We start from the raw sequence: 25,097 nt of genomic DNA, 5'->3' as shown, positions 1-25,097 counted from the left end.
AAATAGGAGAATTCTAGTCAGCAACAAGAACTACAAAGAAATATTTATAGGGATGGATGCCATTATTTTCATTTGATGTGGACTTTCACACTTTGAGTGAAATTATTGTGATGGTTGTGTATAACCTTTTTTATTTTATTATTATTATTATTTTTTAATAAAAAAACACCATTACTGTGCAAACATCAACCATTCCATCACGGGTAGAACGTTAACCATGATCCTGTTAAGCCCAAATGATGGGGTTTTCATCATGAGTATACCTCTCACCTCTTTTGAAATTGTATTTTCAATTGTACCTTACTACATGGTAAATGAACAAGGACTGGGACATCATTTTTTTCTCAAGAAATGTGTTGATTGCACCACACTTAAACGCAAAGGTTGGTGAAAATTTGTGTGAGGTATTTAGTTCTTAGATGCTTGGTGACTTATTTGCTTGAAAGGAACTGTCATATTTTAGGGTAAGGTCAATGATTTGAAAGGTATTCTCTATCATTTGCGGTGAGAGGTAAGAGAATGGGTTATTTGCAAATGGTCGAAATCAAGCATTGATTGGTTGAGAGACAAAAGGGAAATACCTTGATCTGCGACCTCGAGAGTCCAAGTTCTGTTGGTATTATTTTTTAAAGAAAAAGCGTACATAGTTCACACAGAGAAAACATGGTTAAATTTTTTTTTAATAAACTCATTTTCTTTTACAAAGTTCTTCATTCATAACATATGAACATAATAACTACATGAGTGTTCAATGACAAAAAAATAAAAACTAATAAATACTCTGCTACAAGTTAGAGTAGTTGATCACATCCTACCTACGCTAGTGTGCTTAGAACCTACAGTTATAATTATACAGGGGGTGAGTTTACAACTCAGTAAAAAATATTTATAAGCAAATAATGACTTTAACTTATAATTGTAGTGGGTTTTAAGCCCCTAGTCCGAGTTTAGTTTTCGACACACCACACATGGTTTGTATGTTTTAAATTCTCTATTTAACTCTTTTAATTAAATACTCACTAAAAAATAAACTATAACAGTAGGTTGGCTATACCGGTCATAGTCGTCTATGGGCATAGCAATGCGCATAGAACACCTCAATTTTACATTGTTGGCCAGATTATGAACCATATACTCCTAGTGATCCTTAGATTACTAAGCACTACAGTGAAACAACAAAGGAGATCCCACCAGTAGTTAGTCGGGAGGTCAGTCTCAAACTCAAACTCGGTATGATTTATGCTACATCCTAACCATAATGACTTTCAACCATTCATAGTTGTCTAGAGTCCTAGATACTGTGTAAATATAATCATAAGTCATATTTTAAGTTTATTACATTAAACCTTACTCTTAAGCTCGTGTTTCACTCATTCTTCCATGAGTGCTATCGTAAAATAATTACAATGAATCATACTCTTAATCTTAGAATGATATTAGGATTCACACTTTGTATCATACTAAGCATGCAACGAGGTAGAGTCTCTACATTGTTAAATCACCAATGACCCACCCTCCATAGTGGCTGCACTCAGTTCGCAAACTAGGTAACCCTTTCCACAAGTCGTCACTTTTGGGATTTATGAGGTTAAGCATATTAATCTCAATGTAAAATTCACATGACATGACCAGATTCAAGGGACTCAAGGCTAATCACAATCTCATCATAATGCATGTTATTTGCAGATTATAACATAGATATATTATCATAAAATAATCTCTTTCTAATATGCATGATATATCACGACTAACGTATGCATATAATCATCTCATTGCAATAATTTTATGAATGATCATTTTATGCATATCATGCTCATACTCAAAAACTACATTTCTAAACATGCTAATATACAACATCAATAATAATATGTAACGCAATATGGTTTGTTCACAACTAAGATTACTTATAATATCTCTTACCTCGAATATGAATGTTGTACTCCAGTCGCAATTAAGTCTCAAGTTGACTCTTACAATAAAATCTGATCATCACATAAGTATATTCATATTAATAACTTTTTTATATTTTATCAAAATTACCAAAATACCTTTCTCGAGTTGACTCGTCAGACCTCAATTTATGTGCCACTGATTTGATTAGAACCAGACAACAATAAGATTTTTATCTGTGATACAAGCCCAATGCACTGAAACTCACTCAATTATGAGTTCGGAGTGCAAAGATATACCCATTTTACTTAGTCGAATATTGGGTACACATAAGGGTAATTGGGTTATTTCAACTCTTATGATTTAACCTGACTCATCCTAGGTCAAAACAGGTTTGGTCTGAGTTTAGAGTACTAGGATTATTGAACCTAGTCTCAACCCATCTGAGTTTGGTATGAAAACTCAATTGGATTCTCAAAATTTATAATTAATTATAAAGTGGATCCAGATCCAGTTCTGGTGTGGATACAAAACTGTCAGACTAGATCAAGACCCAGTTCTGATCTAAATCCAGAACTGATCCATCAAGCTTTGAGTTAGAACCGTTGGATAATGATCTAACTCTTATATGGATCTAGAATTGTCAGATTGGATTCAGGCTCAATTCTAATATGGATCCAGAATTGATTCATCCACTTTGATCCAGACCCAACACTGATCCAAACCAGATTTGGATCTAGATTTGAAAGACAGGATCTAGACCAAATTTTTGTCTAGATCCAGTTCAATTTAGATCAATCCATAGAATCGAACTAGACCTAGATTCGGTATGATTTAGATTAGACTGGATCCAAACAGAAAATCGAGACCTTGTCAGACCCGACTTGGTCTGATTCAGCCAGAACCAGTTTGGTCAACCGAGTTGAGTACGAAATAGCTGACTAGACTCGGTCTTGATTGAACTAGACTGAGTCGGTCTTGGTCAAACCTGACCCATTCTGGTTCACATTCAGACCGGTTCGGTACGACTGAGTTGGGTCGGTTCAGTCCTAACCTTCGTACAATCATTTTTTTTACTTGGCTCGGTCTGGGTGTGACCCAGACCGCCTGGTTTGATCTGGGTCGCACCCAAACCGACCCATGTTGATTTCATGTATAAGGCAGAAGGGGTTGTGCCCCTTCCGACTCTTCTCACTCTGCTACAGAGGGGTCGACAACCAGAGCCGTCTCTCTCTCTCTCTCTCTCTTGGCAACAAGGACGACAGCCATGGTTGTCGACTTTGCTGTCTATTTTTTTTTTCTTCTGCAACTCGCTGGCATTCATGGTTGTTGACTCTTTAAACAACCAGAAAAAGAAGAGTAAGAGAAAGATGGTGTACCTGCGGTGGTTGTCAGTGGCGGTTTCTGGTAAGCTTTCCTTTCTCTACAACTTTCTTTCTCATTTTTTTTTCTTCTCACACAGTCTCGCTCTCTGCGTATCAAGGGGTGGAAGGCTCATGAGGGCACAGTGGGTGAGGATAAACCTCACCCCACCCGACAATCGTGGGGGGTGAGCACCCCCCCTTGACGATAATGAGAAGGCGGTTCTGGAAATGGGGAAACTGTCGTCCCCTAATCTTTTTCTTTTACCTTTACCACCCGATGATCTGGTCGGGTGATTTTACAAAAAGGGTCATATCACAATATGAGCTATGGCAGGATTAGGGATGGCAATGGACCGGGGCGGGGGACAAGGTCTCCACCCCTGCTCCGTCTCAAAATCCGAACCTCCATCCCTGCACGGGGATGGATTTTAACCTCCACCCACGCCTTCATCCCCATTTCATGTCATCCATCCCCGGTTCAAACGGGGGCGAGGCAGGGCCCCATTTCCCCTTGGTCTAGTGTCATCCCTTAGAAGGATTGGGGATGGGATGGGGTGGGGCAAGGCGGATATCGAGACAGGGATGTGGCGAGGCGGGGGAAAGCATAAGTCCATCCCCGCCTCCATCCCCGCACGAGGATGGATTTTAACCTTCATCCCCGCCTCGATTCCCGTTTCATGCCCTTCATCCCTGGTCCAAACGGGGTTCCCCCGGTCCACTGCCATCCCTAGGCAGGATCCACCCGCATCTTGTATGGCTTTGCTGCTACCGGGGGTGGTGGGTTTCATCTATGTACTCTACTTCATGCACATTGGGATTCTGTTTGCTAAGGGAACGTAATATCTCATCACAACTCTATGATCTGTATCCCTATTTTACTATGTTAATAATATTTTTTATTCTCTCTAGAAAAAAAGACCATGCTCCTGTTTTAGTAAGGAAAAAAAAAAGAAAGGTTCTTAGAGGTTGTACCTCTAGCTTTCACCTGTTGTAACCTTCAACGGAACATTCCTTAACAATAGCTGAGTCCTCAAGATACTGAAAGTTTTCCTTCTTTAAGCCAAAGTTATATTCTACACAAATGTTTGCCCTCTTTGTTTTGGCCTTTTGCAAAAATTTTTTTTGAGAGAAGGCCTTTTGCAATTTCATAGCGGTTTCTGATCATGTGTGACGGAGAAGCTTTTTGTTCAGGGACTAAATCTGTGCTCTGTTAGAATGGTGCATGCCGTCAACAACTCCTTGAAATTGTTTTATATATATTTCTTAGACAACTCCAATCCTGCAGTAAATGGTGAGGCTATTCCATTGCAGTGCAGCTGCGTGCGTTCTGGATTCTTATAAGCAGTCCATCTTGACGTGCAATCATTTTCAGCAATATCAATACATGTCTATCTTTACAGCAAATCCCAGGATGGGAAACAAAACAAGAAATGAGACTTTTCTAAAAATTCATGTAAAAAGAAAAAACATGATATATATAGACGAAAATTGGTATCTACTCACTAATTAGGTACTCAAACGAAAGTCACTCATGCTGAGCATCCATCACGCCGAGTGATGGACGCTCAGCATTTTTTTTGCACAAAAGGACTTTTACAAACGCTATTTTAGCACCAGTAAAAGTCTTAGAGGACACTTTTAGATTTTTACTGGCGTTATTTTAGTACCAATAAAAGTTCTTTTGCACACAAAAAAAAGTTGAGCGTCTATTACGTCTGCGATGGATGCTCAACATGAGTGACTTTCGGTTGAGCAGCTACACATCTCTCTCTCTCTCTCTCTCTCTCTCTCTCTCTCTCTCTCTATATATATATATATATATATATATATATATATATATATATATATATATATATATATGTGTGTGTGTGTGTGAGAGAGAGAGAGAGAGAGTGTGCGTGTGGGTATATATTTATGTATGTATGTATATGTGTAGGAAGCTAAAGTGTAATTATTTTTTATTTTTATTTTTGTTATAAGCAAGCTGGGGTTAGGCAAACCCCTACCAGTTATACAATGATACCATTGAGAATGGAACTTTCAAAGGTGACGTGCACTAGCTGCTCCTATGTATCAGCCAAGCGGAGCCCCCATTGGTAAAACTGCAATTATTAATAATACTAGATCAACGGACAATAGAAAAAAAAACAAAAGCAATCCTCTGCCCATTCAATAGAGTGATCATAGGATCCAAAAATATATTAAATACATATAAAATTTGCAAAAAACATTCGTACTGTGTGACAAAAATATTGTGTTTTTCTAAAACACCTATAATTTGCCAAAATCCATTGGTGCCTAAAATCACAAATGATAAACATTAAAATGACCATTTAAAGCTGCACATGAGCAAACTTCCGGAGTATATTCAAACTTTCTATGTGCCTTACTAGACTTTCTCTAGGACTGACTTTACTATTAAGTTTGATTCAAAAATTAAAGGACGAGGAAGTCTGCATATACTTTATGAGAAAGAGAAAGTCGGAATAAAATATATTTGCGATTTTGGATATAGGTGAGTTTTTACTATTCTCTCTCTCTCTCTCTCTCTCTCTCTCTCTATATATATATATATATATATATATATATATATATATATTCTAACAAGATTTAACTTTGGTAACTTTGTCATGCTTTTCCTACTTTCTCTCTTTCTTTAGTAAGGCAAGCCCCTCTTTCTCAAACTTTACATAAAATCTCCTAACTCCTCTCTCTTGTATGCCCGGGGGCATTATGACACAATATCTTTAGAGTTAACACTTTGGCCCAATAAAACTTTCATGCAATTTTCCAAGAGTTTCTAAAGCCAATTATTTTGGTGGACCAATGCCCCTCTTTCATCTTTAAGTAGTAAGATGCATGAAGTTTAGGTAAATTATTTACTAACATTATGATAATTGATGAGAATTAATAAATTAATTTCAATAGAATGCATGATTACATTAACTACAACTCTAAAACTACTATAAAGTCAGTTATATTCCGTATAAAGGAATGCATAGTTATTTTTTATAACCAGAAGAAAATGTACCTGGCACAAAGACCTAAATGTGTTGGCTCAACTTGCTATATTTATGGTCATCATGCCCACAACGTAAAACTCTGAGGCTAGGACCCCTGCCCTCGGAGCCTATACTATGCATTGGCTTGTACAGAGGGGCAACACATATGAGAATCGAACTTTGACTGCCCATCTAGCAGCTAAGGCCCCACCCCCACTACGCCAACCTCCCTTGGGGCGAGTGCATAGTCTGCTTATTTTTTATCAAATATTATATCATAAATAGTATGTAAATGCAACGTATGTTTAGATAGATTTAAGAAATAAAAAAAAACAAAGCAATTACGTTAAAAATTTCAATTTCTCAATTTCATTCTATACATTATGTTCTTCTTAGTATTAAAAATATATACAAAATTTAGTTAAAACCAAACTTTTCAGTCTAATTTAGGTTCACACCAAACTTTTGAAGGTTTTCAATTACTAACCAAAGATGTTGGGGTTAAGCAAACGTTTCACCAAGATCAGTTACCATCAATCACCTCGGTTACTTATCTATTAAAATGACCAATCTATCCATACAAAACGTTGGTGATAAACTTTTCTCAAACAATAAAGCCTTGCTTATTAAGAAATTTACCTTCATTGTCCTCTCCATTCTTCCTTAATTTCTAAAAAAGTCAAAATTGGCATCTTATCAAGTTGCAAGTCAATTCTGTCATGTTTTCAATACAGAACCTGTTTAGGAAATCAATCCAAAATCCAATTTACCCAAGATACAAATGAGTCAAAATTGGGTCTACCGTTATTAATTTTTGTATAAAGATAATTTTTTCCCTACGTAACATTCAATTTTAAGTGTATGTTTGTGTAAGTGTTAAACTCAAAAAAGCTAAAAAAAACACAAAAAATAAGCATAAAAACCAATAAACTGCAAAGAAAAATAATAACAGAATATACCCATGGAATCCCACTCCCACATGCGTAACTGTGTCGCTACACTTATCAAAGTAACGTGTCGTGTCTCCTAGACACAGGGCCATGTTTAACGTGTTCATGTGACATAATCAAGGTAGATTGTTGAAAATGCTCACTGCAACACGTAAGTTTTTGAATGATAAAAAAATATATTAGATAACATTGAACGAAAGATGAGAGGGCCCAACTTTTGGATCAAAGGCCCAAATTCCCCATACTTTTTCAAAGAGGACTGCAAGCGCATAGCTGCCATCAATCACGGGAAAGGGGGCCCTGCCCCCACCTCGCTCCATTTGGGCCGGGGATGGAGGACATGAAATGAAAAATGGACCGGAGGATGGATGTTAAAATCAAAACCCATGTGGGATAGAGTCGGAGATGCGCTTACTTTTGCCCTCGTCCCATCTCCAATCTCTGTTAAGAAAATTATTATTATACCCTTACCCTAACATAAGACCCTTTCTCGAATCTCTCCTCTCCTTCTTCTAACTAGCCGCGTGAACTCCTAATTATCTTCTCTCCTTTCTCTAATGGTGAAAGGCAGCAGCGGTGGAAGGCATCAATAGCGGAAGGATCAAAAAAATGAGGCCTCCACCTCGCCTCACCCGGTTTGAACCAGGGATGGAGGACATGAAATGAGGAATGAACTGGAGATGAAGGCAAAATTTTGAGACGAGACAGGGGTGAAGACCTTGTCCTTCGCATCTGCCCCGGTCCACTGCCATCCCTATAAAGAAGGGAGTGCAGCACGCATACCAAAATCATATAATTGAAAGACCATCCACAGAAAACGATGAAAACCTTGTAGTAATGTAGGTCTTCTATATTGCCCCCCTCAGACACAGTCAATGTAGATGACAAAGGACCTGCAACAATCGGATTCCACACCATCTCATACCAGTGTTATCATAATCGAGTTGAATCGGCCGATTCACTGAATCTGTTTTCCATTTGTTTTCTAATTTTTTTAAGTGAAATTTTCAAAAACACACCTAAGTTTTGAAATTTTTTAAAAAAGTGCCTAAATTTGTTCACGGTTGATAAAAAAACAAACTTCCATCCATTTAAAGAGTTAATTTACCAGACTCCTCTCTTTTTTAGGTGCATTTTTTAAAAATATAATATTGAGAGTAAAATGGTAATTTTGCATCACATTTATGTTATAAATGCTTGGACCTTTTTAATCAACCATGATATTTTTAGGTGCATCTTTAAAAAAAATTCAAAACTTAGGTGCCTTTTTTATTAATGACTAAACTTTAGGTGACTTTTTGAAAAATTCCCTTTTTTAATTATGATATTTTTTTGTGATTATATTTTTTAGAATTTAATTGGACCTTATAAATTATCATTTACCTTATTTCTCTATTTTCCTTGTTTCAGATAAATTTTCATATTTTTTATTTTTCTAAAAATCAACTTTTAAAGTTCACCGAGCCTCTATGTCAAATGAGACAATGGGAAGTGGGAACACCATCCTCTGCTGCTAAAAATTCAACAGCAGTTTCATAAGAAACAACAACCCATCAAAAAAAAAATTTGATCTCCACGGATCAATATAGCTGATTTATTTACATGTTTGGGACAGCTACTTGGGCATTTTTTTATTTTAACTCTACTATGGTATTTGACATCGCCTCTTTTCTATAGACATTTTAGATACAAACTAAGTCTGATGTTCACAAGAGAAAAGGATGGTCACATCCACTTCTCAGTAAATCAAGAAGCCTCTGGTATTCACTGCTCATAAGAATATACAGGAGTCGTTGCCGATGTCCCAAGGTTGAAAGCAAACATAGCCATGAAACAACAGATATTGGCAGTCACAGATGAAGAAGATTATTCACAGTAACATTGACAGAATGGGTTCGCTGAAGATCCTGCGATAAGCAGCAACATGTCAACAAAGGAACTTGACAAATAAGAGCATGAAGCCAAACCTTGCATCTAACATCGAGTTTAAATAAACACCTGAAATATTATTTCATCAGGAATGTGAGGCAGCACTTCTCTCACGGTATCAGCCATGGAAAGCAAACTTGATATGTTTTCTGCCCCAGAAAGCGATGAATTCCTGAAATGTAAGCCGTTCAGGTTACCAGTGCGCCTAACACTAGATGCTGGATGAGGAAGCGATGCACTTGCAGCCACCTGAGATTGTGCCATCGGCCACAAGCTCCAAGAAGTGTCATCCAGTGCATTTTCATAAGTCCCACTAACTGCTGATAGTTGTCTCATCATCATCTGTACCCTGCCCAAACCCACTGACCTTATTACAGGTGATGATGGCCCAGCACCATCTAGTCCCACTGTAGGCCAGGAATTTACCCAGCCAGAATCAAGACCCCCTCTGCACAAGAGAAAAAATAGTAGCTCACATACCAACAGACATTTGAGAAATGAACTCAAGATGCTGAGTCAAACCAAAAGGAACTGCCCTTATGTGCAGTGAACACGGCGAACAGCATGTCCTAATAATGCCACTATTAGAGGCACCATTCAGCAAGACAACGCAAAATAAAACTTCAATTGATAGGCCTGATCAACTGCCAAAGGATGGAAAGTGGTCAAGTTATTTCAACAGGTCACGCGTAAAACAGACAACCAACTACGCACCAAGCGTTTTTTCAAATAAGTCAGTCCCAGAATAATAGAAGGAAGCACTGTTACTGGATCCCATATTTCACCCACTTCCTGATCCATTTTAATCTAGGGAAATTTAAACCTGCCTTACAGCCTACCACACTCGTCCAAGTTTTCCAGGTTGCCTTCCATCAGAAGACTTGAATAAAAAAGATAACCTAAAGCTTGAATTGTCTATTTTAGCTTTCAACATCCTCACTCGAGGATAATGGTTGCTAGAAGGTAGGTAAGTAATTTGAAAAGACAACCATGATTGATAAAAGTCGAACAGATATGGGTCGGCATTTGGAATGGCAGTGAAAACCCCTGTTGGCATTTGCCAACCTCAACCTGGAGCTTTGAAAGATGACTCCGACACAAAGTAAAGCCATAAATCTGGCCAAGACCTGGTTCAGCAACACAAGTGTATAGAAGACCTAAAACAAGTTGAACCCAAGCCTGGTCCTTATGATGAGTCTTTGAGAGATGTCCCACTCAAAGATTCAGTATTGAACAGTGCAGTAGCACAATTAATTCTACCAAGTTGACACACAAAACAACTAGCTCCGTCAATCCTCATAGACTTGGAAGGCATGCTTGAAATCCAAGTCAATTAAGACCTATTGCAAATCATGCATGACCTTTTACAAGAAAGGTCAAGTCAGGATCTCATTTTCCCAGCACAAGACTTTACAACAACAACAACAACAACAACAACAACTACGCCTTCATCCCAAAACAATTGGGGTCAGCGATATGAACCAAAAAAGAAATTCATTTTGGGTCTTCCACATGAATCCTTTTCCTCCAATCATTTCTATCCAACGCCAGCACAAGACTTTAACATCTGAAATTAATCTGGACAAATACAGCATGTTTTTATCAGTACAAGTTCAACCAATAAATTATTCAGATCTGAAGATATGCACAGAGAAGAGAAAATGCATTTTTTTGATCTACAGATCCAGATCTCATTCAGCTCCCCAGGGAAGATTGAGTCAGTATGCCTTCAAATTAGATCCTTCACACACACACACACACACACACACACACACACACACACACACACACACACACACACTGCAAAGGACACAAACTGTTCATCTGATATATGCAAATATCATAAAGGTATATAGGGTACACCATTTATGGTACACATTTATTCTAGTAAAAGATTGTCTTAGAATACTAAAACCAATCAAACATAGGTTTTTTTCAAACCATAAGGGAATACTTGAACGTGGATACTTATTTCAATGTATTTAATCACTTTTACTGGATCTAGTTTTACTTAAAAGCCTCACAATCCAGATCCAGACCTGTTGATCCCTGAAGAATTCATTGTGTTACATGCAGTTATTTGTGATTACCATTATTATACAGGCATGTAGGAGAAGCACAACAACTAGAAGAATTGCCCAGTTTAAAATAATGTCTCAATTTTCCACTAGCAAGCCTAGTGGCTGAAAAATCTCTAGTACCACCATGAAGAGGAAATTCCATAAAACAACCTATCATGATAAAGTTTTGGAATGGAATCATGTCTTGTGAGATGCAACTCAAAAAAGTAAATCTTGGAGTGAGAAAAGAAACTGTAAATGATAAATAATCTGTAGAAGGGGCAAGGTTTATGTAATACATTGGAAAACTAACCTCCATAGACTATTTCCGGGACTCTCTTGCTGATTAGGAACTCTGCCTCCAATCAAGTCATGTACAGTTACATTTCGATCCACTCCAGAACTTATTTGCCTGGCAAATTGCTCATCCTCAGCAACTTGCCTTGCTTGGGAACTCATGGACTCGACATGGTTGCCCATAACAAGCGGCCTTCGACAAGTTGGGCATGAATAAGCCTCATTCATACCTTGGTCCAACCTGACATGTTATGCAACCTAATGGTCATCTAACTAAAACAGAAACAAGCAAAAAACACAAAATAAAGCTGCTATGCACAATGACTGAAAAATTATGATCTTACTGAAATCTTGCAGGGGTAAAGCATGCAGCATAATGTACAAACTTATCAGATTTGTTCTGAACACAAGCTAACCAGTCACATTAAATGGTTTATAGAGGAAAATTGTCACTTTTCCAGCTTAGGTAACATCTCCTTGTCATAGCTTTTGCATGCCTTGATGTGGAATAAGGGTGTTAACCAGACAGGGTAAGAAGGAATCCCTTCATGACAAGATTTGTGATACAGCTAATTCCCATAATGCACAGAGCAAACATTCCCACTAGAAAGAATCCTCTCTGCCACATACTCAGGTAGTAACAAGGATGGGCCAAAGGTGGTAGCTGGACCTGCCGAGTTGCAAGTCTTCAACCGAGGGGCCTCGGTTGTCACGTTAAACACCACAGGGCTGTCCCTAACTTGGATATAAAAGGAAAAGAGGAGAAAGATGATTTCTGTTGAAAAAACTTATGTTTGAAATTTGGATATCCAGCAGAATTAAAGCTCTGTTTGATGCAACAAGCAAAATACCAGTTTTGTTGGCTCAGTGAAACAGATTTTTGCTGTGTAGTCTGGCATATTTCTGTTACATCTCCATAACCTTTTAATCCAACAATTACAGAATTTAGTTACAGATGCATTTAACTATATAAACATGAAATGAACATTGTATATAACTTTCAAACTTAAAATATATACCAAAAAAATGACATACCATGCTCTTAAGCAAGAGAGGTGAAAAAGGTGATTGCAAGAAAGTTTCTTTGCACTGGCCATTGGCTCCTGCAGATAAAATAACTGTTCATTTTCTTGAAAGCTAATGAAAGTCGAAAGACATGACCTTAAGGAATAAAATCCTCACCTTACAAATTGCACATTCATCATTATATTCAAATAGCTCAGTAGTTGAAGCATCAGGAAGTGCTCCTTGAAGAGCACTCAAAGCCAATCTCAACTTAATGAACCCTTTCACATGCTTTATAAGGGCAGTCAATAGAGCCTGCCAATTTGCAAAACCATACCAAAAGGTAGAGTTGAGAAAAAGAGAGAGATGGCTAATGTTATGATGAAAAATCATCTAAATCTGTATCTGACTAAGAGGAGCGCCATGATTCATTACACGTAAATTTAAGAAAAGCATAACATCAATGAGATGGAAAGAAAGTCCATGGAGCCACCAAATATGCACGTAATGACCCAGCGCCATCAATAAAGTCATCATGTCCATCAGAAAACCAAAGTTCCGGATCAGCATACCCTTCCACTCCCACAACGAACCTGCAATACAGGTTCTTATGAAGCTTAAATAACCACAAACTGAACGGCCACAATATGCAATTATAATGCCCAAAACAAGAAGATAGAAGAACTATGAGTACACCTAAAACTTATAACCAAGGGTACACAGTACCAGACTATACAACCAACAGAAGCATCACAGCATATGTAATAACTGCATAATTAAAGAGTTGGCTTGTGTTCCTTGCTCTAGAAGTTTTTTAAATAGAGGATAAGTGTTAAACCGAGTCATAGGCAATCATGATGACAGGAGAGCAAACAATTGGAACCCAAATATCAGACTCCTGAATCTAAGAGTACCAAGAAAATGTTAAATCTTTCTAGTTAATTAATCTATTCATATGGTTAATTAGTATTAATTCAATTCAACAAAAGAAACACAAAAGGAAGTAAATTACACAGACCATCATAGGTCAATTATTAATTAACAGGTCTATCGGGAACCACATGAGCAACTGCCTAGTCAAATACATATTTAAGTCAAAAGTAAAAAACCAAAACAAAAATGATAAATCATACCCATCCATTTGATAGCATTATCCAAAACATGGAGATAACACTGCAGCAACATCAATGGTTCACAAACTAGGAAGGAAATAAAAATTGTGAATTTCCACAAGTTTCTTCAAAAGCTTCAAAACATGGTCATATATATCCTATGTCACAGGGACTTGGCCAACTAGGTGCCGCACCCGCATCGACGTGACGTGACGCGATGCGGGTGCCGCACCCGGTGCGGTCAACGCACCCAGGGTCATTTATGTCCAACTTTTGGACTTTATATATATATATATATATATATATATATATATATATATATATATATATATATATATAATTTTTTATATTTTTGCCGCACCCCCGCAACCCCGCACCCAAGTTTTTTTAAAGTGCTGCACCCCCGCACCCATGTGACACAGCATATATCATTCTCGGGAAATTCTCGGCAAGGGAAAATCTCGGGAGATTTTGAAAAAGATGGTTTTCTCAAGAAAAATCTCGGGAAAATCTCAGCTAATTTTTAAAAGTTGAAAAAATATAAAAAATGATAAAAATAGACAAAAAAAGGAAAACACATTATTTTACACTTCTAAATACTAAATGACTAAAAATTATTGAAGAACAATAGATATAAGTATATAACTAACAATTAACAAATTATCAAAAACAATTAATAAATGAGTTAACTACTCATAAAGAAACAGTAAAAACAGTAAAAATTTTGCTAATATACTGAAGCAGTAAAAAGAAAACAAAATGGATTAGATTATAAAGAAACCATCCATTGAATTAAACAAACTAACTACTCAATTCATTGGATTAACTCATAAAGGAGGGTTTTAAAAAAATTATAGAAAGGAAGAGGTCAGCTGATGACCCTTTCTCCCCTTTTCGTTATTTGAGAGAGCTTTTTTTTGTTCTTCTTTTCTCCTTTTTTGGAGAGGAAGTAGGAGGGTTCACCATCTGGGTTACTGGATGGTAACCCCATTCCCTCGTTGGCAGGAGGAGACGATGATGGCTCTTCTGAGCCTCAAATCTGTGTGAGAGAGAGAAGCTTGTCCGAGGTGCCCTAATCCTCTCTTGGTGACAGGCTACCTGTAGAGGTGGAGACATGCAACTTGCAAAGGTGCCCTAATCCTTGTCTCGTGTTGCCTTTGAACAGTTAAAAAAATGTGTAAATAGTAAGGTAAATGTAATAATGTTCATCTCATTATTTCGATTTTCACACAAATATGGGAACAAGGTTGTGTACACCTTATGGGTTTTATGAAATGGGAATAAACCCATATCGACGCCTATAAAATCCCCTCATTGCCCCCAGTAAATTCACCATTAAAAACCCCATATGGCTAACAACGGCCTTGAAAAAAAATCAGGCTGTTAACAAAATCTGTTTTTGTTAGGCATTGTTTTCGCGTTTTATTGAAACATTTTGCGAAAAAACATGAGAAAATTAATTTAGGCTTTTTAAAAAAATCATGTTTTATATGTGAAAATTAATTTAGGATTTTCACACAAATATGGGAAAATATAATTTACATTTTTTACACGAGATTTTAAAAATCTCGCCAAGATTTGTGACTATGCTTCAAAATGCTATTAAAGTCTTATGCACCTGCTGCACCAGCATAGAAGCAGTGAAGACAACAAAGGCAAAACCTACAAGCAAATTACAAGAACTAATTAATTTTCAATAACAAATGTCTTCAGGTCCTTTAATTTCGAAAGGTTCAATCCCGCACATAATACACCTGTATTTAGGTATCAACTCTTAACTTGTACTATATGAACAATATTATGACAAGGCCATCTATTTAGACTACCTAAAAATTTACACAAATCATCAATTAAACATAAGATTTTACACAATCCACATCAAGTGAAATATAACTATAAGTAGATACTTACCTAATCCAGATGCATCAAACAGTGAATTTCTTTGGCAATTCCCATTCCTATCCACTGAACAACGTTTATATGTGTCAATCAGCTGCAGCCCATGAACCATAATGGGCTAAATACCATTTGAAGAAACAGACAATTCCATTAGCCTGACTATGAGTATCCTTTTAACAATAAAGCCACGCTATTAAATTGTTAAATTGAATAAAAAAATAAAGTTCCGTATGGAGCCACAAATTACCTGCATTGTCTCAAATGCAATACTAAGAGGTTCAAACAGCAAAAGCAGATATGAGGATGATTCTGAAGCTCTATATATCATAATACAAAATCTTATCCTGAAAATATCCAGAATACAGCAACTCAAATTTATGAAACAAACAAAAAAAAATGGAGGTAGAATCTTTGTCAAAAGCTGTGAAGAACTAATATCAGTGGAGTAGTGCACCAACCGAAAAAGCAATATTGAAAACCAAAATTCAGTAGTTTTTCCTTGCATGCATATTCAAATGAAAGCAAAACCAACTCAAGAAATTGCAACAAAAGAAATCAAAATTTGAAGCAAATGCATATCAAATCAGACAGTACAGATTGGTCTAGCTGCCTAGCTTTTGTGATAACAAAGAATGATAACTATACCAACTGGAGGTCTGACATGATTGCCAATAACTTGAAGATATTGTTAAATTTGTTAATTTCCAAAGAGCAGAAGAAAGATTCATGTCACAAACTTTTACAAGATATAATTCAGATTCACCCAAAATCTGATTCAAATCCAATATAGCACCTATGGGCATGGTTTTAAAACTCGCCGAGTCAACTCGCTGACTCGGCTCGGCTCGGCCCTCCAACGAATCAACCCGGCAAGGCAAACTCGGTCTGACAAGACTCGGCCTTGACTCGGGCCTGACTCGGCCTGACTCGGGCGAGTTCTGGGATGTTTGAAATTTGATTTTTTATTTGAGTTAAACAAACATGGGACGAAGTACGGTTGTTACAGACAAAACATATGTTTTGTCTGTTATGTTCTAAGGGTCTGTCCAATCTTGGACAAGCAATCACACAGACCCTTAGGGTCTCTTGTGAGTGTGTCCTTAGTGGTCCTTGTGTTGGCTGATTTGGTGGACTGATGTGCTCATTGGATTTGTGGTATGTGTGCTCTTGGATCTTCCCTGTGTGTGTGTTAACTTCGTAACAGGTACTAAGTATCACTATCATAGCATAATCAACTATAATATTCATCATGTATTATCAGAAGCATAAAATTAAGGAACTAAGTATATGTTGGAAACTGGTAATTGGCCTTGTGGTAGCCAGTAGCTAGAAGTCACTCAAGAGAGGATTCGTAACGTTTTCATAAATTTCTACCAATAAGACAAATGTCAACAGAGCTTCACATAAGTTCTTGATTGCTTGACAATGCACAGAACCATCAAAATACAAAAATCCCGCTAATTCATAAGAAACAACATTAGGAGCCAGTGTTCATAGGGAAAAGAGTTTTAGCTCTGTTTGGGAGTGAACAACCAGGATTTTATATGTTGCATCTCTTTCGAGAATTTTTGTCATGCCACTTAATTTCATATTTTTCAACTGACACCATAGTTATTGGTCAACTTACTCCATAGTCCTTTGTCTAAAAAAGAAATTTGAAGGCTATTTAGCAGGATATCCTAGAGTTTTTCGCTACAGCATTAGTTGCTTTTAATGACCTTTGTTCATTTGTCAAGGATGTACATTTATATATGGTCACATGGACAACAAAAAGGACACATGGCATGCCATTGTTGTTCAATTTTTCATTAAGAATACTGTATAAGGGGGCATGACACAAGGGTAACTGGTAAGTTGGGAATATTCCTGTGAGATAGTCTGGCAGAGATCAGCCTATGCAATTTTCAATGCTACTGCTCTCTATGAATGATTTAACTAGAAAGTGACAAACCCAGGAAGTAATACAAGCAAAAACCAAGCTAATTTAGTTGATGCCAATTGTTATCAGTTCAAAAGCAACCTAAGAAAGAGTCACATCTCTCTCCCAGTTTCAGTGATTACATGCCTTTACACAACCCAAGGATCTCTTGTTTACTGAAAAACATGGTTTGAGACAAATTATAAATTGTTTTTCTTTTAAAATCAAAAGTTAACAAAACCCAGTCCGAGTCACCGAGTTGACCCGCCGAGTCACGAGTCAATAAAGAACGAGTCGAGTTCCGAGTCACGGGTTTTAAAACCTTTCCTATGGGTACTAAGAAATCTATCGAATAGACAGTTGAGACATGACAAGTTCACTGTCCCTGTGGGGATGGAGTGACATAAGTATAAACCACCAATCCTGATATGAGCAAGGACTCCACTGATCCTAAATAGGTCACTAATGCTTTGAGTCTTGGAACTACTGTAGATTATGGATTGACTCCTGCTTCAATTAGTCACAAGAGATATGTATGATAGTTACACACCTAAAGGATGATGATAAAATCTGCAACCAGCAAAAAATTAGAAAGTAACAAAAGCAGAAGCTACTGAACTTACATACATAGTTACTTTGTTATATTTTTTTGAGCTAAGCATGCATATGGAATCAACCAAAGGTCCATTTGGTTCTTTTATTATGATATGACTAACCATTCAAGCCATCACATTCATCCCTGAAAATATATACTTTAGGAGTGCTTTTGACTTCTTGACTATGCATCCAGCTACATAAGGAGCATTATTCAGTACACCCTCTGGCCATAGCTGTCTCACAGATTCAACATAGCTAAGAATTTGTAAGATTCACTGTTGAACACAGTAAAAAAATAAAAAAGCCTATATTATTCTAAGATTTACAGGCACATAACAATCATCTGAATTGACATAATAGAGACCACTGCATATCTATTCTGAAACAGTAATATGCAATAGAGGAGATTAACCAAGAAGCTACTTCAAATTTTTGATGATATAATCTATGAAAGTCAAGAGTGCACAAAAAGCAGGGTATTATGGTTCAATAACATAATCAAACTGTCACATAGACACTTGATCTACACAGATCTAATCTCTAAAAGTAAAAACTAAGCTTTGGATCATGTTTAGGTGTTCTATTTACTATTTTCATGTGCTAAAGTTGACTCCAATATGATGTTTTGAACCATTTCTAAACCATCCTTATCTTCATGAATTGTCAGACCTCAGTTTTTCACCACCTCAAATATCGAATCTTATGGAGTATTAGACATGATAAAACCACCTATCATAGTAAATAAACCACAGTAAACATTTGGTGGCCAGATACATGTAAGCAAGAAGGTGTGCCACCATATAGTGTCATGGTTCAGACTTCAGAACCTGTAGTCTAAATGGTATCAGGTACGTCTCTCTCTCTCTCTCTCTCTCTCTCTCCCTCTCTCCCTCTCTCTCTCTATATATATATATATATATATATAAGGTAACCGGAATATGCAAACCAGCCAAATATGTAAACTGGTATGCACAGAGATTTTCATAGGTTTTTTATTTTTTTCTAAAATTTTACCATACGGATGCGATCTAGATGCTTGGTTTTATAGAAACAGACACTTAGATCATCCAATTATGATGTATAAGAAGGATCTTTTAAGGCTTGAAAATCAACGGCTCAAACTTTTTGTAAATATTCAAGCATACAAAATCACACTTCCTGATCTGATTACGATGATCTAATAGTCGATTCCAAGCAAATGGACCACGTTGAATGCATCTGCATGGTTAGATTTGCAAAAAAACTTATGAAAATCTCAGTTCATACTAGTTTACAAATTTTGTTAGTTTACATATTCCAGTTTCCTATATATATATATATATATATATATATATATATATATATATAATCATGTCTGGTGTTGTGTTGTGTTGAAGAGGGAAACACATGCCAAGTAAAGTATCTGTGTGACAGTAATCAACACATTCATATAGAGAATGTGATACAGTTGGAAACACAATAAAAAAAATCAAGAATTGGTTGGAGTCCAATACCAAAATAAATCAGTGAAAAGAACCAATAATAGAACAAGGTAAACACGGAAACACATCCATGGAGTTGTAGAAGGTGATGCATTCAAGCGCTCAAGTCGTTCCTTGGCCAATACTTCAAACAACTGGCAAGTAAATGCACCAAAAAAAAAACAGTAAGGGATAATGAGGGAATCCTATTTTTAATGGATAGATAAAAGAGTGTAATACATCATGCAGCATAATATGGCTTACCTTCAGAGAACAAAGAACCATAAACCATGTCATCCAAAAGGCTGCTTGAAAAGAGTTTGGGCGAACAACCAAAGGAAGAAAAACTCCCTATAAAAATGCAATTAGTTGGATCACAATCCACTAAAGAAGCATGCTGCCTCAACAAGCCATCATCAAAAGCAAGAAGATTTATATAGGAAAAGAAATCAAAACCAGTAACTCCAAACATCAAGCACACACCAGTTCAAACCAGAGGAGAAAGAAGAGGAGAATTGGCCTACTTCTATGGAGAGACATAGACAAAGATAAGACATAGGCAAAAATATCACCATTATGCTAAGCTGCATATCAAGCAGATATTTCCATATGCACAGACATCAATTTCCTACAAAGCAACCTGAACAGGCATATGAAATCAACACATAAAGATGGTTATTTCCGTGTCTGTGGCAGCATGACAATGTGATTACATGAAAATCCAAGCACCAATATGTCCTTTCAAGTTCAAGGCATCAAATGTAGCAGAAAGCATTAATATAGCGCTAGCATTAACACAATTATGAGATTCTATTAGCTGAAAATAAAAATGTAATCAGAAAGGGAGAAAAAAACATCATATGCATAATTGTAAAATAAGGAGTGAAAATCAGTTATGCATACAATTACAAAATGAGTATACATAATAGTTGTAACACTGAGAGAGAGATAGAGAGGCTGTGATTTACTGTTTCAAGTTGTCACAGATTTGAAACAGTGTGTAATGAGCAATCAGCCTCTATCATGCATATGTAGTGACACTGAAAAGCAGGTGATGCCCGAAAACATAAACCCAAAAGTAATGTCCAAAATATAATGCATTTTCTCTCTTAGTCATGCATCAGGGGTTCAATCAAACCTTACACATAGAGATCACTGGCTATAATCTTCAGCCATTTGGAAGGAGTTAAGTCATTAGGGTTAAATATCATTGAAAAATGCTAATAGCAGCATCAGACTCTACTCATATCTAGATGATATGATGATAATACCAATAATCCCACAATCAGATATTCAAGTTCCAATTCAGTCCCACCATAAATTTATTTTATTAGGCAACTGATATCGAACTTCATAAAGAATAACGTCTGTTATTGTCAAAAGCCCAGGAGTGTAGTTGAAATGGCATAAGTGATCAACAACAATAATGTTTAGCCTTACAGGGAAAGCTCTGTTAGAAGAATACAAAACGTGGAAGACTGAAAATGCTATCGCATCAGAAGCCAAACCAAATCATCAGGCAACTTTATGTAAACATTCATTTCCATCCATATGGAGTATATAGTACAATATAAGCATAGACCATAGCACCTTAAATTCTACTCAATAACAATGTTTTTTGGCTAATAGAGGAGTCAAAACTTTTATAGCCAATCAGTTCATCATCTTACTGAAGCCAAGTGTTGGCAGACCGTGAACCCCCACATTTGGCAACAGCATTGCAAAGTAAAAGGTTCCATATTTACCTAGATTATCTAGAAACGCAAAGGATTCATCTTGACATTTAAAGCACAATACTCATCAAGAAAAAAATGTATATATGAACAATGAGGTGGCATTATGGTGAAAATATTAGTGATAGTTGGTGAATTAATCCAATAAAATAACCTAGAGAAATCTGGCTACAAACCAAATATGATAGATGAAAGATTAACAATTAACAATTAACAATTAACAAATAACAAATAACTAACTAATAAAAGTATATTCCGGTTCCCAAAGAACAACACATGTTGGAAGCTTGCAAGGAATTTTTCCACATAGGCCAGAAAAATATGGTCAAATACTGATTTTACTCTGAGAATTTTTCAAGATCTCATCTGCAACCAGAACTCATAAGAAATTTATCATTAAGATATGAGAAACAGAATCTGTATAAAAGTAAAGGCCATGACTGTCGTGTAACCTATCCATTTTCAAGATTAAAGCACCATCCTCAAGATCCCATGGGGTGTACTGTAAAATACAGCGAAATAGGAAACATATTTGCTTGAGAAAATGGAGAAAAGTGGAACTAGCATGCTTTTAAGTTCTCAGCAACTATTTTTTTCCCATCCTTCTGTACTTGGTATCAAACTGCATAGTTGTTAAATTCAAACCAATTACATTAGCTAGAAAGTACACCAAGAATGTAGCATCTCTTCATACCTAAGAATGTAGCATCTCTTCATACCTAAGAATATAGCAACTTCACAAATTCTACATGATATGGACTTAGAAACAAAGAAGAAAAACCTGCCCACCCAAAATTTCTCCTTCAATATGTTAATCACCTTATGAATGACATAGCTGATAAGATGCTCCACTGCTTTGCGAGTCTCAACAGGAGATAAACGTCCAAAAAATACCGTCTGCAAAAAAGAAAACGTGAACTGTTCAAGCTCACACAAGTAGAAGGCTAATTGTAATCACAGAAAGCATTTTAAAACTTCAAAAATACATACTGCAACTGGAATATAATAAATTTTCAAATTTTCTGCAGAAGTCTGTGTCCAAAATATGGAGCAATGAGTTCAAAAACTAGGTAGACATTCACCTTGTTTTCCCCCCTTCCTTTTGCTGTTGGTGGCTGGGGGGGGAAGCCAAAAAGTGAAAAAGATGGAATAAACAGATCAAGAACATCATCAACCAAAACAAAAGAAAGCCACTGGCAATGGCAACAAGGAGCACCAATCAGGCATAACAAGGAAATGAACAAAACTCAGCCACACACACATACATATGCACGTGGCAACAAAATGATGCAATTTGAGCATCAATCAGGAATAACAAAGAAGTGAACGAAACCCAGCCACACACACGTACATGCACGTAGATACAAATCAATAACGTTTTAAACATTGATCTCCTAATAAGTAGTTTGTGAAATTCACTTACCTTCAGACATACTGTGGCAGTAACAAACACACTCAACATGAGATTCACCAACAACATGACTGTGATGTATGAATCCAGAAGCAGATCTAGAATATGAGCTGCTTGTCCTCCCTGAAGCCCACCATCTCCAGCAACAGAGCCATCTGAAATTGCCTCACTCAGCATCAAATTTATCCTCCATGATAAACCTACGAAGCTGATTGCTGTATAGCTTACTGTAACGGCTAAAAGAATTCCACCCATTTCTCAAGAAATCCAATTCATTCACTAGAGAATAGAGCTGCATTCACTTTGGTGGATGCTTTCATATGTCTTGGGTACAGCACGACTGGAGATTCCAGTCTAGCTTATCATTAGGAACAGCCCCTTTTTCCTAGCATTTCAACTATCATCCGCCAAGCTCACATTCACCCACAGAATTTCGAGCTAAGAGAATCAAAATTTCCAGCTTTAGCATCTACACTACAGAACCTGGAAAACAGTAGCTGGTCGTTAGAATGACTGAAGTTTCAAGAACCAAACTTTCATGCAAAACTTTGGCTCTCTAAAACAGGTAAAAAGCTAAACAAAGTCCCATAGCTAAACAGAAAACAAGAAAGTTACCTTAGACGAGCAAGCATGTTGAGATGCGATTGAAGAAATCGAGGCAATTAATGTTTTGCAAGTAATCAGCCTTTTAAAAATTCCAGAATATAACCGGTTCAGATTCATCTATTAGTGCATAGGGACTACGTATAGCATAAGGATCATCAGAGTACGCTTTCGATCTCTTGGTTCTACAACTTTAGAACTCCGCTAAAACGTGATGGGGCATAACCCAATTTAGGATTCCGTCCGGGAACGCAATCTACGATCAAATTCTTCACCATAAAAGAAAATTCAACAAATAAAAGCCTCAACCGGAACACGATGAAAGAGGACGAAGAGAGAACATAAAAATCAGGAAAAGATGATCAACGAATGAATCTAAACTATAAAGGAATAAAAAAGAACATCGAAATCAAACCCTAACACAAAAACCGAATTCCAAAAGGAGCAGATACAGCCCTAACTCTGAATCGATGAACGGAAGAAGAAAACGATCAACAAAAGAAAAAAAAAATCTTCAAGAAAGGAGAGAATTTCATCCGCCTTAATCACCTCAAAACACATCAAAAAATAAAAAATAAAAAATAAAAAGCGAAACAGAAATATCTCTAATCGAAACTGTAATTCTGCTTTTACTAACAAAAGAAGTCGACGTGTTCAAAGGAAAAACGAGAACAAACCCTAATTTTGAACCGTAAATAGCAATCAATCAAAGGAACTAAAATAGGAGATTACGATTGATCACCTTGCTTTAGCACTCTCCTTCTTTCTTCTTCGTCCCGTTCGCTCGCTCTCTTTCTTCCTTCTTGTTGAAAAGGAGAGAGAGAGAGGCAAGTTTGGAATTATGCAAATTGTCCGCGTATACATACGTACGTCCAGTTCGAGACGTATTTAAATACAGTGTGACTACGTATGCGTCGAACTCACTAATGATGTATGAGCCGTTAATCTCGTCCTTCGATTAATCGGAATCGTACGATCCTCACTTGTCGTAGCTAATTTGGGAGATACCTTTACGGTGGGGATGATGCGGCGCGAAGCGCAGGTAGTAGGTAAGCGAGGGCGGAATGGCGGAATTGATTCTTGCATCTTTCGTGCTTCCACGAAGCACGAGTATGAATATGCATCTGAATAATAATCGGATTTGGATGCAATGATATCCATATTCTTTACTTTTTTTAGAGAGAGAAAGAGAATTAGGATATCCAAAGTCGATCAAATATTAGATTAGCAATTACTCGGACACGGATCAAATTATTGATGTCTGCATTCTTAAATGGCTCGTGGGCTCTACCTGTATCTCTATTTTGCATTTATCTTTCGCTACTTATCACTCTTAATTCTTGGGTTCAAGAATTTCTCTATAACTTAAGTGATATAATAAAAGCTTTTTTTATTTTTTTATTATTTGGATTTCATTCACCCTTGAGAACAAATGATTGGTTGGTGCTACAAAGATTTTGGATTTGTTCAGATTGATAAAATTTTAATTCAGTGTTGTGAAAAGCTTTGAGGTGTAGTGAGGTCAAACACTGAGGCGAGACCTAAGCTTTAAAAACCGTTATATTTATGATAAATAACCGTTAAAAACATAAAATATCGCTGTTCAAATCGTGGTATTTATGTTTTGACAAAAAAAAAATCATAATATTTTGAAAAATATTGTGAGAAATTGTCACTTTTAACTTTCAGGTAATCTCTCTCTCTCTCTCTCTCTCTCTCTCTCTCTCTCTATATATATATATATATATATATATATATATATATTATCGCAAGATTTTCATAAATCTTGCTGTATTTGTCACTATGGTCAAAATTATACTACGATCCGAACCGAGTCTAAGCAATCACATCACACTCAGGTATCATG

General features: G+C 36.6%; 1 protein-coding gene across 5 annotated transcripts; it reads right to left on the bottom strand.

Annotated features, from left to right (window-relative positions):
- Positions 1-720: 720 nt before the first annotated feature.
- LOC149819409 (E3 ubiquitin protein ligase RIN2-like) lies at positions 721-24,091 on the bottom strand. 5 transcript variants are annotated; one of them, XM_089984199.1, is made up of 13 exons: positions 23,973-24,091; positions 22,640-23,110; positions 22,036-22,113; positions 19,748-19,834; positions 19,517-19,638; positions 15,756-15,852; positions 15,521-15,626; positions 12,933-13,090; positions 12,675-12,812; positions 12,528-12,595; positions 11,509-11,733; positions 9,205-9,583; positions 8,772-9,113 (listed from the first exon to the last, which is right to left on the bottom strand). In XM_089984199.1, exons 2-13 carry the CDS (start codon positions 22,880-22,882, stop codon positions 9,057-9,059), a joined length of 1,758 nt encoding a protein of 585 aa, XP_089840325.1. In that variant the 5' UTR covers positions 22,883-23,110; positions 23,973-24,091; the 3' UTR covers positions 8,772-9,056. The 5 variants fall into 5 exon arrangements, with proteins under 5 accessions (XP_089840329.1, XP_089840325.1, XP_089840326.1 ...); XM_089984200.1 differs by lacking the exon at positions 23,973-24,091 and adding an exon at positions 23,243-23,698; XM_089984203.1 differs by lacking the exons at positions 8,772-9,113; positions 9,205-9,583 and adding an exon at positions 721-836.
- Between the last annotated feature and the right edge of the window lie 1,006 nt (positions 24,092-25,097).

The sequence above is a fragment of the Nuphar pumila genome, chromosome 13 (genome assembly GCF_984573655.1).
Source record: "Nuphar pumila chromosome 13, dmNupPumi1.hap1.1, whole genome shotgun sequence".
Classification (NCBI taxonomy): domain Eukaryota; kingdom Viridiplantae; phylum Streptophyta; class Magnoliopsida; order Nymphaeales; family Nymphaeaceae; genus Nuphar; species Nuphar pumila.
Note: the sequence above shows the minus strand (reverse complement) of the source record. Positions and strands in the feature narration are given on the sequence as shown.

Coding starts and splice junctions, on each gene's coding strand:
- LOC149819409 (XM_089984199.1), bottom strand. CDS start 22,882: ATGGGTGGAATTCTTTTAGCCGTTACAGTAAGCTATACAGCAATCAGC. Junction 12,813..12,932: donor TGCTTTTCTTAAATTTACGT/GTAATGAATCAT, acceptor GCAAATTGGCAG/GCTCTATTGACTGCCCTTAT. Junction 11,734..12,527: donor CTCTCTTGCTTAAGAGCATG/GTATGTCATTTT, acceptor ATAACATGTCAG/GTTGGACCAAGGTATGAATG.